Source organism: Xenopus laevis, chromosome 2L (assembly GCF_017654675.1).
Source record: "Xenopus laevis strain J_2021 chromosome 2L, Xenopus_laevis_v10.1, whole genome shotgun sequence".
NCBI classification, from domain to species: domain Eukaryota; kingdom Metazoa; phylum Chordata; class Amphibia; order Anura; family Pipidae; genus Xenopus; species Xenopus laevis.
The window spans coordinates 2,493,068-2,510,932 of record NC_054373.1 but is presented as its reverse complement, the minus strand read 5'-3'; the positions used below and the strand labels follow the sequence as shown (position 1 = coordinate 2,510,932).

At 43.5% G+C, this 17,865-nt stretch overlaps 2 protein-coding genes across 2 annotated transcripts; one reads left to right on the top strand and one right to left on the bottom strand.

The window, feature by feature from the left end:
* Positions 1 to 306: 306 nt before the first annotated feature.
* vepp1.L (ventral pancreatic precursor 1 L homeolog) lies at positions 307 to 3,967 on the bottom strand (the record flags this gene model as incomplete). The annotated part of the gene is given in 4 exon segments (NM_001258387.1): positions 307 to 663; positions 1,481 to 1,891; positions 2,364 to 2,735; positions 3,883 to 3,967. Coding segments are annotated over 4 exon segments (951 nt in total). The 3' UTR covers positions 307 to 562.
* A 2,248-nt stretch (positions 3,968 to 6,215) lies between these two features.
* fbxo40.L (F-box protein 40 L homeolog) lies at positions 6,216 to 17,592 on the top strand. The gene is made up of 4 exons (XM_018245807.2): positions 6,216 to 6,627; positions 9,611 to 9,708; positions 14,294 to 16,174; positions 16,728 to 17,592. The coding sequence occupies exons 2-4, from the start codon at positions 9,706 to 9,708 to the stop codon at positions 16,920 to 16,922; spliced, it is 2,079 nt and encodes a 692-aa protein (XP_018101296.1). The 5' UTR covers positions 6,216 to 6,627; positions 9,611 to 9,705; the 3' UTR covers positions 16,923 to 17,592.
* The last annotated feature ends 273 nt before the right edge of the window (positions 17,593 to 17,865 follow it).

Genomic DNA, 17,865 nt, shown 5'->3' with positions numbered 1-17,865 from the left:
ATGAAAATAAAGAGGAGAAAAAGAAGGGGAGGAGGAGGAGAATGGTTAGGTGAATGGCCCCATGTGGCTGTACTTGTTGGGACCCCACACCACACACATGATAAGGATCTGTCCATTAATGATTGTTATGTTTTGGTAGCCAAGGATGAGTAGAGTATTTGTTAGAGTATTTATTAGCAGGCTCATGCAGCCATTACACAACAGTAAGCAACTCTAACACCACAACTCTGAGCACAGTGACATCTACAGGCCATTTGTATAAACACCGCACTGATGAATGAGTAGCACTAATATAACAGAATTGTATGAGACCGACAAGTCCAAGCACTTTTATTGTTTATAAAAAAGATGAAGTAACAGAGTGAGTGGAAGGGGCCGAGGCATTGGAAGTGAGCTGGATAAACAGTATATACAGATTATGGGCTGGTGCAATCCCTGGAGTGAGGCTGACATTGAGACCATGTGACAGAGACCTCAGCCAGTTACCCAGCATTCTCAGTGGGGATTATCCATCTGACTCTCATCCTCTCCTGCAGTTTGCTCTACAGGGACCTGAGGTTCATCATGAAGGCCAAGACTGAAGGAGGAGGAGACAAAGGATTATGGGTAAAGTCTGAGACTCAGCCCATACGAAGGAGGAGCTCCGCACTGCTGACATCATTTCTGTAATGAGATCATACACTGAGAATTATTATAGACAATGACATCACAATTCAAGGTGTGTACCCATTTATTATTTGTATTGCTAAGGGCCGATATATTCTGCACTGCTGAAGGGACATGATAAGTACTGACCAACACAATCTCTTACAGGAATCTTGTTTATTGGGGTAATTAGGCCCTTAGATGCTCATTAACACCTGGTCTGAAGGCAACTTCATTTGGGGCATTTATTATAACTGTTACATTGATACTGGCACCAATTCAGCCTGATTCATCCATTTGGGGGTAAAAAGTAATGGAACCATATCAGACTTTGTTTCATATATTTTGGATTAGAATTTCTCCTTTACAGAACATACAAGTAACAATGTGCTACAGCAGTGACACCTCATGGTCATTCTTGGGTACTACATCCCTACATATATCACATATGACTAATACCTCCACTCAGCATTTCTCCTCCAGCTTTTGGCTTTGCATGGGTTAAACCACTCCCTGCAGTTCCTGCACAGAGAAGAAAAGATCCTTGAGTTCTCTCTGCTTGGTTTATATTAACCCTGAACATGCCTGCACGATGGGCAGATGGACATGTTGGCAATATAATCCTGACACTGGTAGGAAAGACTTTGATCCCCTGTACAGCAGCTGCGGGGAGTTGTTTAACCCCTGCAAGCCTTGATTGCTCACTGCAGTATATGCATAGATTACAGGAAAGGGAAGGACCTACTGGCCCACTAGATAGCCCTAAACACTGATGTGCAATGTAAATGATTCCCTATACTACGCCCACCCCATCTTGCACAAAATATCTCTGTACCTTGAGAGCTGAACTGGACTCGAGTGGCTCTGCTTCTTTTTGTGGTCAGTGGGTACCAGGTCTCATCTGGGTCCTGGATCCATTCACTTGCTTGGCAGTAATATTCTGCCTGGTCTATAGAGTGCAGCCTGGTAAATCTCAGGTGGTACAAGGTGGCTGATACTTTCTCCAAGCCAATTTCTCCAGCCTGGTGGCGCCATTGGAAGCTTCGTCCGGCAGAGATAATAAAGTCCCTGGAGAGAGTGAGGACAGGGTGGGAGGCCTCTTTATTCCTGCGGATCCAGGTGACAGAGATGTGGGTGTGATAGTGGGTCCCAGAGGAGACTTCACAGCCCAGTGTCAGTGGCTCATGATCCTCAACACTCACCCACTCTGGAGACACACTCAGAACCCTCAGTAAGTCTGGAATCACTGCACAGAATGGAGAGAAATAGGAATTAGTGGGACGAGCAAATGGTGCAGGAACTACAGGGTTAAATAAAGTGTAAGAAAAAGTATATGAAGGGTCATATGTCTATAATAGGAGGAGTTAAAGAGATGAGTATATGGAACTGTGGGAGGGGTCAGAGGGAGGCTTATTTGGAGCAGTGGGATGAGTTAGAGGGAGGGTTGTATGGAGCAGTGGGAAGAGAGGGAGCGAGGGTTAAATTGAGTAGTGGGAGGAGTTAGAGGGAGGGTTATATGGAGCAGTGGGAGGGGTTAGAGGGAGGGTTATATGGAGCAGTGGGAGGGGTTAGAGGGAGGGTTATATGGAGCAGTTAGTTGAGTAGTGGGAGGAGTTAGAGGGATGGCTATTTGAAGCAGAGGGAGGGTTTTATGGATCAGTGGGAGGAGTTAGAGGGACTGGGAGGGTTATATGTTGGTGGTGAGTAAAATTGGGTACCTGTGAGTCTGACACTGGCGCTGTAAGTGCCATAGTAATTCTCCTCTGTGTTTGGGGTGTGACACTCATACTCCCCTGCATCCCTTGCTTTTAGGTTGGTAATGTGGAGCCTTCCTGTACCTGTGCCCACCCTCTCCAGGTAGATCTCCTTACGGACAGCCAAGCGCTCCCTGTACACGGCGTATGAGAAGCGGGGGTCCATGGAGCTGATGATCTGGAGTTTCTGGGAAGGAGAATGTGCCGGGAACACAGACCACTCAAATCCCCCGGCTGAGGAATGACTGACATTGCACCAGAGATGGACTGACGAGCCTTCAGTGCGGTGCAGGGGCCCCTGAGGGACACGTACCTGGTGCTGAGACAAGACCTCACCTGAAATGTGGGACAGACAGGGAGCAGAATTGATCTTATTATTTGGTTACTTGTTGATGCCAGACTTATTCAGGAGAAACACTAATATATGCTGCCTCTTTAACTACGCTTGTGCCAACATTAACCTCTTCCCTGCTGGACCACTACACGTAACGCCACTAAAGTGCAATGCTTTCCCTCCAATAGAACCATGTAGAACCCATTAGTGCAATGATTCCCTCCTCCCACTGAAGTGCCAGGTTAACCATATTAAAGGGGTTGGTCATCTTTGCATTAACTTTTAGTATGTTGTAGAGAGTGATATTGTGAGACAATTTGTAATTGTTTTTTTATTATTTATGTTTTTTGAGTTATTTAGCTTTTTATTCAGCAGATCTCCAGTTTGCAATTGCAGCAATCTGGTTACTAGGGTCAAAATTACCCTAGCAACCATGCATTGATTTGAATAAGAGACTGGAATATGAATAGGAGAGGCCTGAATAGAAAAATGATTAATAAAAAGTACCAATAACAATACATTTGTAGCCTTACATAGCATGTTTTTAGATGGGGTCAGTGACCCCCATTTGGAAGCTGGAAAGACTCAGAAGAAAAAAAGCAAATAAGTAAAAAAACTCTAAAATAAATAAATCAGACAGAGTCAGGGATCCCCAACCTTTTGAACCTGTGAGCAACATTCAGAAGTAAAGGGAGTTGGGGAGCAACACTAGCATGAAAAATGTTCTTGGGGTGCCAAATAAGTGCTGTGATTGGCCATTTTGTAGCCCCTATGTGGATTGTCAACCTTCATTGAGACTCTGTTTGGCAGTACACCTGAAAAACTTGCCTCCATGTCTGGAATTCAAAAATAAGCTCCTGCTTTAAAGCCACTGAGAGCAACATCCAAGGGGTTGGGGAGCAACATGTTACTCACAAGCTACTGGTTGGGGATCACTGAGACAGACCAATTGAAAATATGCTTAGAATTAGCCATTCTATAACATACTAAAAGTTAACTTGAAGGTTAACCACCCGTTTAACCTCTTCCCTGCCAGGAAGTTCAGTGCTTTGTTAATTTCATTCCTTTCCCTGCCAGTGGCTTCCCAGTTAGACCCCTGAAGTACAATGCTCCCCTCCTTCCATATTAGTACCAATATTACCCCCTTACCTGGGCACATGAGGTAAGTAGCTGTCAGAAGCCAGAGCTGGGCCATGAGACTGAGTGGGTTAGACATGCTACTGCCTGCTCTTCTCTGGGAATGAACTGGAGCATCACTTTCATTTGTGCCTTATATGCACTGCCCAGTGAAACTGCCCCTTATCACAAACTGCCTGATGGGATTTGGGCAGGGCTAGACCTTCCATAGCAGGGTGCAGGTGGGATAACTCTGAACAGGGGTAACTAGAGGGAGTGGGAGTATTTCTATACAGGGGTAACTAGAGGGAGTGGGAGTATTTCTATACAGGGGTAACTAGGGGAGCGGGAATATTTCTATACAGGGGTAACTAGGGGAGCGGGAGTATTTCTATACAGGGGTAACTACAGGGAGCGGGAATATTTCTATACAGGGGTAACTAGGGGGAGCGGGAATATTTCTATACAGGGGTAACTAGGGGAGCGGGAGTATTTCTATACAGGGGTAACTACAGGGAGCGGGAATATTTCTATGCAGGGGTAACTAGGGGGAGTGGGAATATTTCTATACAGGGGTAACTACAGGGAGCGGGAATATTTCTGTACAGGGGTAACTAGGGGGAGCGGGAGTATTTCTATACAGGGGTAACTACAGGGAGCGGGAATATTTCTATACAGGGGTAACTACAGGGAGCGGGAGTATTTCTATACAGGGGTAACTAGAGGGAGTGGGAGTATTTCTATACAGGGGTAACTAGGGGGAGCGGGAATATTTCTATGCAGGGGTAACTAGGGGGAGTGGGAATATTTCTATACAGGGGTAACTACAGGGAGCGGGAATATTTCTGTACAGGGGTAACTAGGGGGAGCGGGAGTATTTCTATACAGGGGTAACTACAGGGAGCGGGAATATTTCTATACAGGGGTAACTACAGGGAGCGGGAGTATTTCTATACAGGGGTAACTAGAGGGAGTGGGAGTATTTCTATACAGGGGTAACTAGGGGGAGCGGGAATATTTCTATACAGGGGTAACTACAGGGAGCGGGAGTATTTCTATACAGGGGTAACTACAGGGAGCGGGAATATTTCTATACAGGGGTAACCAGGGGGAGCGGGAATATTTCTATACAGGGTAACTACAGGGAGTGGGAGTATTTCTATACAGGGGTAACTAGGGGGAGCGGGAATATCTCTGTACAGGGGTAACTGGGGGGTGGGTATGTGGGCTATCTCTGCTCATGGGTGATTATGGGGAATGTAGGGGTGAGATGTATTTGCTCAGGGGTCAGTAGAAGGAGTGGGCATGTAGCATCTCTGTATTTCACTGAATTCTGGAAGATAATTCATTCTGTAACTGCCAACTCCCCCAGAGTCCCCAGAGACACATAAACACTGAACTATACTTGTATAATTTATTAATCATTAGGAGCCACATGTGATTCCCGGTTCCCAAGATGATCTTGTGAAAATTCCACCTGCGCACACTTATGATTTCAGTTGGGTCATTGAACAATTTTACCTCAGAGCTGAGAAATTATGTGACTAATTTGGTTGGTTATGGACGGGCCTCACTGGATTCTGGATATCAAAATAAGGGCTTGTAGCCACAAAGTAGCAGCAAATGAGTCACATGACAGGTGCAGACATGTTGCCTCAGTGAATATGGATTCACTTTCATCCCTCAGTATCTCCCTCATAACTGCCCTTAATCCCTCAATCACAGCAGCTCAGATATTGCCCGGTGCAGACAAAAGCCCATTATGAGCCTCTGATTGGCTAATCTGCCTGCCCATTATACCTTATCTCTGGGACAATTCCTCTGCTCATGATTGGCTAATCTCTCCCCTATTGTATCTGCATCTCGGGGTGAAACTGGAGCGACAATCATTGTGTTGGGGACAATGAGACTCATTAGCAGACATGTGACATGATTTCTGTGCCCCTGTCTCTGGTGCCATGTTTCAAAGCCTAATGTCTGCCTATATTCTAGTTGGGCCCATTTTCACTTCTACATCACCTTCAGGGTTTGTTTTGACAGAAAATCTGATCACAATGGGTCTGTCCTCATATCCTGCTAAGCCCTGAGTGATAATGGGGTACATAATGGGGTACATAATGGGGTACAGAGGGACATTACCCACAATCCCCGGCTGTGAGGGAAGTGCTGGGTGCTGGGTGATTATGAGGTAAAATGTGATAATACCCACAATCCCCGGCTGTGAGGGAAGAGCTGGTGCGGTGTGATATGAGGTAAAATGGGATATTACCCAGAATCCCTGGCTGTGAGGGAATAGCTGGTGCGGTGTAATATGAGGTAAAATGGGATATTACCCACAATTCCCGGCTGTGAGGGAATAGCTGGTGCCGTGTGATTATGAGGTAAAATGGGATATTACCCACAATCCCCGGCTGTGAGGGAAGAGCTGGTGCTGATCTTATAGTTGTACAAAGAGTAAAAATTATGTAATTTCCCGTTTCCTCCTCGACGGTGACCTCTATTCTATGTAAACAATGAAAGCTACAAAATAGAAATATCCCTAGTTATATTACTGAGGCTCCCTCTTCTGAAACAGAACTTTTTAAAGTAGAATTTCCCCTTTAACCCTGGGATGACACTGAAGTGCTGCGCTGAGGGAAAGATGAGCTGCCGGAGTCATTTGCCGAGTTATTTATATCCAGTTACTGGGAGTCCTCTCTCCTGTGTCCCATGGAAGTCACACGACACCCACCCAGCTCCTGGCAATTTGGGGGATTTCCTTTATTTTGGGCCATTAAGGTAAGATCTCGATGTCAGAGAAAGACTTAGGACATTAGCAGTCACTTTCCTTAAAGTTTGTGCAGTTTGTACTGAAACTTTGTATAACTGACGCATCTCACTGCTCAAGGGTAAAAGGTGAGACTAGGAGGCCATGTGTGTTTGTGTATAGTGTTATCAGGAATATACCCTCATACTGTACTGTCTAAGGGAATCAATATGGCACCTCCTCCTCCCATATGTATAAATACAAATATACAGAGAAGGAATGTTCTGGGCACACAATAAGCTATACCCTCATACTGTACTGTCTAAGGGAATCAATATGGCACCTCCTCCTCCCATATGTATAAATACAAATATACAGAGAAGGAATGTTCTGGGCACACAATAAGCTATACCCTCATACTGTACTGTCTAAGGGAATCAATATGGCACCTCCTCCTCCCATATGTATAAATACAAATATACAGAGAAGGAATGTTCTGGGCACACAATAAGCTATACCCTCATACTGTACTGTCTAAGGGAATCAATATGGCACCTCCTCCTCCTCCCATATGTATAAATACAAATATACAGAGAAGGAATGTTCTGGGCACACAATAAGCTATACCCTCATACTGTACTGTCTAAGGGAATCAATATGGCACCTCCTCCTCCCATATGTATAAATACAAATATACAGAGAAGGAATGTTCTGGGCACACAATAAGCTATACCCTCATACTGTACTGTCTAATGGAATCAATATGGCACCTCCCTCCTCCCATATGTATAAATACAAATATACAGAGAAGGAATGTTCTGGGCACACAATAAGCTATACCCTCATACTGTACTGTCTAAGGGAATCAATATGGCACCTCCTCCTCCCATATGTATAAATACAAATATACAGAGAAGGAATGTTCTGGGCACACAATAAGCTATACCCTCATACTGTACTATCTAAGGGAATCAATATGGCACCTCCTCCTCCCATATGTATAAATACAAATATACAGAGAAGGAATGTTCTGGGCACACAATAAGCTATACCCTCATACTGTACTGTCTAAGGGAATCAATATGGCACCTCCTCCTCCCATATGTATAAATACAAATATACAGAGAAGGAATGTTCTGGGCACACAATAAGCTATACCCTCATACTGTACTGTCTAACGGAATCAATATGGCACCTCCCTCCTCCCATATGTATAAATACAAATATACAGAGAAGGAATGTTCTGGGCACACAATAAGCTATACCCTCATACTGTACTGTCTAAGGGAATCAAAATGGCACCTCCCTCCTCCCATATGTATAAATACAAATATACAGAGAAGGAATGTTCTGGGCACACAATAAGCTATACCCTCATACTGTACTGTCTAAGGGAATCAATATGGCACCTCCCTCCTCCCATATGTATAAATACAAATATACAGAGAAGGAATGTTCTGGGCACACAATAAGCTATACCCTCATAGTGTACTGTCTAAGGGAATCAATATGGCACCTCCTCCCATATGTATATATGCAAATATACAGAGAAGGAATGTTCTGGGCACACAATAAGCTATACCCTCATACTGTACTGTCTAAGGGATTCAATATGGCACCTCCTCCTCCCATATGTATAAATACAAATATACAGAGAAGGAATGTTCTGGGCACACAATAAGCTATACCCTCATACTGTACTGTCTAACGGAATCAATATGGCACCTCCCTCCTCCCATATGTATAAATACAAATATACAGAGAAGGAATGTTCTGGGCACACAATAAGCTATACCCTCATACTGTACTGTCTAAGGGAATCAATATGGCACCTCCTCCTCCCATATGTATAAATACAAATATACAGAGAAGGAATGTTCTGGGCACACAATAAGCTATACCCTCATACTGTACTGTCTAAGGGAATCAATATGGCACCTCCTCCTCCCATATGTATAAATACATATATACAGAGAAGGAATGTTCTGGGCACACAATAAGCTATGCCCTCATACTGTACTGTCTAAGGGAATCAATATGGCACCTCCTCCTCCCATATGTATAAATACAAATATACAGAGAAGGAATGTTCTGGGCACACAATAAGCTATACCCTCATACTCACTGTCCTGTTAGCAAACGAGAGTAAAAAAGGGAGGCAGTTTTACATTTGCTGTGCGGTGCTGTTGCCAGACTGAATCCCCATGTGCCATTAATATGCAGTTATGTAACACACTGTGGGCCCCCTAACTTCCCCTTCAGGATACAGACAGCAGACACTGACTGGGTCACTGGGAATAAATGAAAGGTTATACATATATCAGTTGTTGGTTTGTTTGTCCCCCATAGATAATACTGAGCAGAGGAACATTACAGGGTATTGCAGCATTAGCCAACATCAGTGTGTGTATGTATTATATATATATATATATATCATACCTCCCAACTGTCCCTTTTTCAGAGGGACAGTCCCTCTTTTGACAGCTCAACCTGAGGTCCCTCATTTGTACTGGAAAGTCCCTCTTTTCTCTGCACTGAACAGCCAGAAAAAGAAACAAAGTTTCTAACTTAATTGGCTTTTGGCAGAGAGGCCAGTACAGCTAATAGGTGCAACTAAGATACTTTGTAAAAATTTTGAGATAAGAAAATAAGTAATTTTAACAGTTTAGATAAGGAGAAATATTTTCAAATTTTTATAATGAACATGGTAATTACGGGGTGTGGCCACTAAAATGGATGTGGTCAAAAAAATTGCCGCACTACATGCAGAAAACATTTTTGTCCCTCTTTTTACTTCCAAAATGTTGGGATGTATGTATATATATATATATATATATATATATATATATGGGTATGAGTGTAGGAGTAAGCATGTGTGTTAGTGCAGGTGTATGTTGTGTGCTAGTAGGGTACATGTATGAGTGCAGGTGAGTGGGAGTAGTTACACATATGTCTGTGAGTACAAATATGGCTGCTTTAAAACTGATGCCAGTAACTATTTTTATTTTGTGTAAGGTTCTTCATACACCCCAGTGATACCAGTGACTCTACAAGTCACCAGTTAAGGGTTGGAGAGGACTTGTCCGGCCAGCAAACCTCCAAGTATCACCATGGTGAGTACATCAGCTAAGGGTCACCTTTGCTGCTGGGGCCCCGTACAAGAACAACATTTAAAGGAAAACTATACCCCCAAAATGAATACTTGAGCAACAGATATTTTATATCAAATTAAGTGGCATGTTAAAGAATCTTACCAAACTGGAATATATATTAAAGTAAATATTGCCCATTTACATCTCTTGCTTTGAGTCACCATTTTGTTATGGTCTGTGTGCTGCCTCAGAGATCACCTGACCAGAAATACTGCAGCTCTAACTGTAACAGGAAGAGATCAGCTGACCAGAAATACTGCAGCTCTAACTGTAACAGGAAGAGATCACCTGACCAGAAATACTGCAGCTCTAACTGTAACAGGAAGAGATCACCTGACCAGAAATACTGCAGCTCTAACTGTAACAGGAAGAAGTGTAGAAGCAAAAGACTGTCTGTTAATTGGCTCATGTGACCTAACAAGTATAGTATGTTTGGCTTGTTTGTGTACACCGTAAAACGTACAATCCCAGGGGTGGCCCTTAATTTTTAAAATGGCAGTTTTCTACTTATGATCACCCAATGGAAAATGGTTTATTTACATGAAGCAGGGTTTTACATATGAGGTGTTTTATGCAATCTTTTTTATAGAGACCTACATTGTGGGGGTATAGTTTTCCTTTAAAGGGGAAGTAAAGTCTAAAATAGAATAAGGCTAGGAATGCTGTATTTTGTATACTAAACATAAACTTACTGCACCACAAGCCTAATCAAACAAATATTTTATGCTTTCAAATTTGGCTGCAGGGGGTCACCATCTTGTAACTTTGTTATACATCTTTGCAAGACCAAGACTGTGCACATGCTCAGTGTGGTCTGGGCTGCTTAGGGATCATCATAAACAAAGCTGCTTGAGTTCTGCAGGGCTGGGAAGTAAGGCGGGGGCTCCCCCTGCTGTACATAAGTATGATTGTTTCCCTGCAGAGCAGTTAGGGACCGTCTGACAATTCCTATCCACAGCAGTAAATGAAGGGAGAATGTCACTGCATACAGTCAGGTTTCTTAGAAAAACGCTACACATTTTATAATTAAAGTATATTGGAGATAGGTTTCTTTTTCATTAAAGAAAGTAAAAATGGGATTTTATTTTTTTGCCTTTACATGTCCTTTAAGGCCCATTGTTATTTATTGACTAGAAGTACAGTGTAAATGTTGTACTTGTTCTCTGCCGATGGCTGCTCTGTTGGGGAGATTCCTTGTTATAGAATATGACCTTTTAGTTGTTGTTGAACTATAAACTATTAAAGGTCCACAGGCTGGGAAATACCGACATGAAATTCTGCTGCCACCATCTTGCCATACTTACTACTATCTTGCTCCTGCTGACATCTTCCCCTACTCCAACCACTTTGCCCTAATGTCAGTTTCTCTCCCTGCTCTCACCATCTTGTCTTCTGTCAGCACCTCGTCCTACTCTCCCTATTTCCCCTTTGCCTGCAGAGCTGTCTGCTTATTCCAATGTCAGAGCTGCAGTCTTGCATTTACTGTACTTGTCTACAACTTCTCATAATTTGTTGTTCCCAGTACTTGATGAACCCCCATCAATAGACAACAATACAGTAAATCTCAGTACTACTGTCCTGCTGCAAGAGACTTTTTAACCCCCAACATTTAGTACTGAGATTTAGAGGCTTGTCAGCTTTCACTTAACTGCACCTCACAGTCCCAGGAAACAGCCACAGGATGCCGGGAGTTGCAGTGTTTCCTATTGGGGATCCCTTGTCCCTAAAACAGGCCTCGCTACCCCAAAATGATTCAGGCGCAGTCAAGCTCAGAGAGGGAAGTACCAAGTCCTGGCCGGGGGCAAAGCAGTACTGCCTTATAAGGCTCCATACTAAGCCCAGAGCATTCCATCATTCCATTGGGCGCGGGGATTTAACCATTTCTTTGCCAATGGCCAGGGAGCTGCTCCGACACACAGATTCTTTTTGCCAACAAAGCTGCAGACATTTGTGGTGAGAGGGATCTGAGCCAAGAGTGATAATGTCTGTGCATGAAACTCAGTGTTCTGTACACTCACTCACTGTCAGATCCCTGTTGTACAACAGAACTGTCAGTTTCTAACCTTTATTTTTTGCATTGACCTTTAAATTCTCCATATGCAGCAATTGGAAGCTTCATCAGTTGATTAATTTCATTTTAGCTTTTGTATTAATGATTTGTTTTTACTTCTACTCTGAATCTGAAATATATTATCTGGTTGCTAGGGTCAGGGACTGCAGCAACTATCCACCAGGCCTGCTGCAAGACATGACTTTTTTTTAACAATGATTTAGGGCTTTTCTATTCAACCCCAGTCCTATATTCATTTTCACTGTGAAATTCAAGCTGCCATAGGCAATGAGGGAATATACAGTGGGCCCCTACCAGCATCGCACGGACCTGCTGGCAATATATTATTTTTAGTGAATCTATCAGCAATGCAACTGCTGGCATTAAGGTGGCTGCTGGGAATGTTAGGGCTGTAAGTTGGACATGTAGGTATATAATGGATATATAGTGAATAAAGTAGCCCCTCTTGTAAAATATAAGGATAATATAAGTTACCGAGGAGTTTCATGACCATATAAAAGTACGAGGCCGAAGGCCGAGTGTTTTTATACAGGTCATGGAACTCCGAGGTAACTTCTAATATCCTTATATTTTGCAACTCGGGTACTTTATTTATTATAATACACACATTTTAGTGAGTCATGTGACAGAAATGACATCAGAACTCACCGTTTATAACTGATGACATCAGAACTCACCGTTTATAAGGATATAATTTACAAGATATTCATGGCTTTTGTGTATTATATAGTGAATAAAGTACCCCCTCTTGTAAAATATAAGGATATTATAAGTTACCGAGGAGTTTCATGACCATATAAAAGTACGAGGCCGAAGGCCAAGTGTTTTTATACAGGTCATGGAACTCCGAGGTAACTTATAATATCCTCATATTTTACAACTGGGGGTACTTTATTTATTATAATACACAAGTTTCAGTGAGTCATGTGACAGAAATTACATCACTACTCACCGTTTATAACTGATGACATCACTACTCACCGTTTATAAGGATATAATTTACAGGATATTCATGGCTTTTGTGTATTATATAGGTATCCGCACTGCAGCAAAACTCATCAAAACAATAAATCCCTCACCCGAAATAATCTTCCATGGTATCTAGCTCCCAGATTTCCTGCAATACTCTGCCCCTGTGCTCTAGAACTTCTGCCTCTGGTTTCCAGAGTCGGTGACCCCAACAACCTGGAAGCATATGAAGTCTGAGGCTAAATACCAATTGCTACTGTTATTACTTATCTTTCTCTCCTGCACCATCACCTTCAGCTTTCATTCCGGCTTTCCTGACAGTACCTGGTTACTATGGATACCAGACAGCAGTCTAAAGGCTAATGGTTGTCCAATACTTGAACATGATGTGTGTATATAGGTAGTGTACAGGGCAGTTCATTACCTGTTATTTCTCTGTCTCTATATCCTTTCTGGCAAAAGACAGCACTTCTATCTTGCTTTATGGCAGGCAGTAGCATAACTATAAGGGATGCACCAAATCCAGGATTCGTTTAGGGATTTGGACTTTTTCAGCAGGATTCGGATTCGGCTGAATCCTTGTGTCTGGCCGAACCTAATCCAAATTTGCATATGCAAATTAGGGGCGGGAAGGGAAATCACAAGACTTTCCGTCACAAAACTAGGAAGTAAAAAACAGTTTTTCCACTTTCCCCTGCCTGCCTTTAATTTGCAAATGCAAATTAGGTTTCAGATTTGGTTCGGTATTTAGCAGATTCAGGGATTTGGTGCATCCCTAATAACTACAGCAGGGGTCATGAGGGGGCCCACAGCAAGAGAACCCCACCAGGCACATGACCTGCAATTCCCATGAGAGGCATGGGGCCCACAGGTTGCAGGTGCCCGAGCATCCACAGTCATACCCCTGGTCAGGTTCAGACTGAGAATTCAAATAGGCCCTGGCATTTCAGGTACACACAGAGGCCCAATCAGCCCACATAGAGGCCCAAACATCCCCCACCAGCCCATTAAATACTGACTTTCTATGGGACCTTATAGCAGCCCCTCTGGCATTTGCCAGAACCCACAGATTGCCAGTCCGGGCCAGCCCCTGGTGGCAGGGATACAATATAACATTGATATAATTGAAGTAATACAGTTACATTTAATGGAGAGCACATAAACATGTGATAGCAGCATCAATATAAAGGGTAAATAACTTTCAATGGTTTTTCACCAAGAGCCCCCTCCCCTAACACACCATCCCAACTCCCCAAAGGTGGCCCCCTTTCCCCCCTAACTTTGCACCAAATGCAGAGCTGCACAGCGAGGTGGAGAAACCCTAAGTGGGCTTTCTTCCCCTTTAAATTCCAAGCTGGACAGCTACAGCACAAATCAAAATAGATGAAAAGTCTTTGCAATAAACAAAAAAGAGAAATCCCCTTTAAGGTCATCCTCTTACCCATATGAACATATTGTAGACTTATTATAGACTGGTATTTATATTTTTCTTATTTTGACATGAAGGGAAGAACACATCGGCCTCCTGCAGGACACCACCAGCACTGTGAGAGGTGCTTCAGCAAGAGATGTCAGGTACCAATCAACACCGGCTTCTCCTGCATTATGATCAACTGTCGCTCAAACTGTGGCGCCACCTTCCACCTCTGCAAAGAGGAGGAGCATCAACTGTTGTGCCCCTATGAATGGGTGCCCTGCCTGAACTCTGGGTTTGGGTGTCCATTCTCCATGTCCCGATTCAAGTTGGCAAAGCACCTTGCAGTGTGTCCAGCCAGTGTGGTCTGCTGTTCTATGGACTGGAACCGATGGCCTGTTATTGATAAAGTAACCCCATTTTATGGCAACATCATGAGCGAGAAGCACAGTGAGGAATGTCTGGATGTTGCATTGGCAATAAGGGATCAGAATATTCTATTTGATTCTTTAAAAATGGCAGACATTTTCCCAGAACTCTCAGAACAACCCAATGACACAGAGGCCCAAAGAGCAAGTATTGAGACAGAAGAAGATGGAGCAGTTGGTGGAGCAGCCTTGGATACGAGCAGTGGCATGGACCTGAGTAACGGTGAAATGGTTGAACTCACTCAGTTTGAACGCGAGGCTTTGGCCAGGGGACAAGTTGATCTTGATGTATCAAAATTCTCCCAGTGGGATTCCATTTTTAGCAAAGAGAAAACAACAGCCAAATGTTTGGAGGCCAAAATGGGGAAAACGGAAGACATGACTGCCAAAGTGAGTGAAAAAACGGATGACAGACCCAGTGATGAGGAGAAGAACCAGAAATCAGAGGAGGCAAGAAATAATTTGATTACAGAAGGAATTGAGAAAACGGGTTTAGCACCGTGGCAGGAGGGGGTACTGGAGAGATTAAAGCAAGAAGTGGATTGTAGCAGTTACAACATGTACCTGGTGCACCATGGAAAAATGCTGATCCACTTTGGTCAGATGGCAGCCTGTACCCCAAAAGAGAAGGACTTTGTGTACGGCAAACTGGAGCCACAAACAGTCAAAACTGTCTACACATTCAAAGTGCCCACAAGCTACTGTGGCAGAAGGGCAAAGCTTGAAGATGACCGCTCAAAGAAAGAGAAAGCACACAAGCTGGTCGACACATCTGACCTAGGGGTCCAGGTGGACAATTTGCCTTTATCAGAAGCCATAAATACCACTCTACTCTGTGCCCTTGAAAAAGAACTCAAAGGCCATGCAATATCAGAGAGCAAGGCCCTAGATGGGCTGCTAATTGACTTTGGAACTCAGACCTATGATTTCGGATTGGACGCGTTCACTAAAAAGACTGTTCTAGCAGATCTTTTAATGGAGAAGACTATGGGAATTCATCTGGATTTGGAATCTGAGTGTGTAACCAGAAGACACAACAAAAACAACTCTTCCTTCACGTTCTCCTGTAACCTGTTCTTCCGGAGGGATGAATTCCCCCACCACTTTAGGAATGCTCATTCGGACATCCAGTCAGGCCTGAGCGGATGGTTCCAGCAGAGGTGCCCCCTTTCATACCTTGGTTGTACCTTTGTGCAGAATAAGCTCTGCCCTAAAGGAAAACAATCCCACATTATCTATAGTAAACAGCTCAAAACCTTTGCATTGAAGCCAGAGGTACCCGATACATTATATGAAGGAGTAAGGCCCAACCTTTCCAGGAGTCAAAGAGGAAGGAGCAAGGACTCTCTAAGCAGCCTCCCCCTGGAGGTCCTACAGCACATTGCAGCTTTCCTGGACAGTTTCAGCCTATGTCAGTTCTCTCAGGTGTCTTCTCTGATGAGAGATGTCTGTGCCACGTTGCTACAGGAGAGAGGAATGGTCCATCTGTACTGGGAGAAGAAGACTTATTCACATGGCGGGACATCGTGGAGATGCCGGAGAAAGGCAAGTGTGGGGCAACTGGGGGAGCAGGTCCACCTGTAGGTACTCCTTTGTTCAACATAAAACTGCATTTACTGTGAAGTTGCCATACCTGGCATTTAAACTGTTATTTGGTTGCCAGGGTCACCAACTTGCCTTTCTTTGTTTATTCATTAACTTGATTTTTGAAAGTTTGACTGATGAGTAAAACCAATCATTGCAGTTATAATTTCTAATCTAGGATTCTGGCCCTCCAATTGTGAAGCTATTTGGGTTATTGCACATTAATTTAGCCTTTCTCCAATTATATTTCCTATGGGAGGAAATGAGGAACAGTAATAGCTTTAATGTTGATCCATGACAGTTTACACCTGGTTAAATGCTGAAACAAAGTTGCCAGGGACTTAGAATGTGCGTTTGTAAATGCAAATCCATAAAGCGGGTTTGATCCTATGTGTTTCACTGCATGGGAACCACTAGACTTAACTCAAGTTCCTCTAAGGCAAACTGCTGAATGCTGATAAAATTGTGCAGAAAAAGATCAATGACCAATCATAACTATTTCTATTCCCAGCAGGTCTGGAACTTCAGCAGTCTGTTCTCCAGAGTCCAACAATGGGAATTTGATGATGTCCCTTCAATGGCCGAACACCTCAAGGTTTGTCCCTTCAACTGCCCAGAACTCAAAACGAATCCATTCAAGCTCCCCAGTCTCTATGAATGTCAGGGGGCAGCCAATGAGTCTTTGTTAACCTTCCAAAAGAAGTTGTAGGTATGAGCCCAAGGAACTGGCTCCCTCACAGATAGAAGGGCAGCGATATTGAGAAAAAGCCTTGGAGACTTTACATTAAATTTCTTCCGGTGAGGTTCCCTCTGGATAGAATGTAGGTGCCACTTCATGATGAACCAGAAAACAACTGCAATGGCTTCTCAGTCTGACTGCTGAGTCTGGGCAAAAAGGAACAAATCAGAGCTGTGTGAAAACCACTAACTAGTTGGACATGAGGAAGAGGATTACCTGTCAGTTACCAGGTCAGTTGGTGCCTTGCTTGGTGGCTACTCCTGACCTTGTGCTGAGTGTATGTAGCACTAACAATGACTTTATAATACACCGCTTACTGTAACTTGGGTTGGGGAGTAAGCACCAAACATTAAAGGGTAACAGCCATTACCTCACCAATGAATCATAAAGGGTAACATCCAGACCGGAACATTATTATCTGCCACCCTGTGTGCTTGGTGAAATAGACTAGTCACCATATCACCCCTATTGCACATGCTTATTTACAAAATGTTTCCTTATTTGCAATAGTAGGTCAGCTCTTGGGGTTTATGCTGTGCAACGTAGCTGTATGCTATATCCCTAATCCAGGGGTCCCCAACCTTTTTTACCTGTGAGCCACATTCAAATGTAGAAAGAGTTGGAGAGCAACACAAGCTTGTAAAAGTCCCTGGGGTGCCAAATAAGGGCTCTGATTGGCTATTTTCTAGCCCCTATGTGGACTGGCAGCCTACAGGAGGCTCTACTTGGCACCATACTTAGTTTTTATGCAATTAAAACTTTCCTAGAAGCCAGGAATTCAAAAATAATCACCTGCTTTGAGGCCACCGAGAGCAACATCTAAGGGGTTTGAGAGCAACATGTTACTCACGAGCTACTGGTTGGGGATCACTGCCCTAATCTATAGGGACAAAGACAAGGGAAAGCGTTGGAA

Coding starts and splice junctions, on each gene's coding strand:
- fbxo40.L (XM_018245807.2), top strand. Junction 16,175..16,727: donor CGTGGAGATGCCGGAGAAAG/GCAAGTGTGGGG, acceptor TATTCCCAGCAG/GTCTGGAACTTCAGCAGTCT.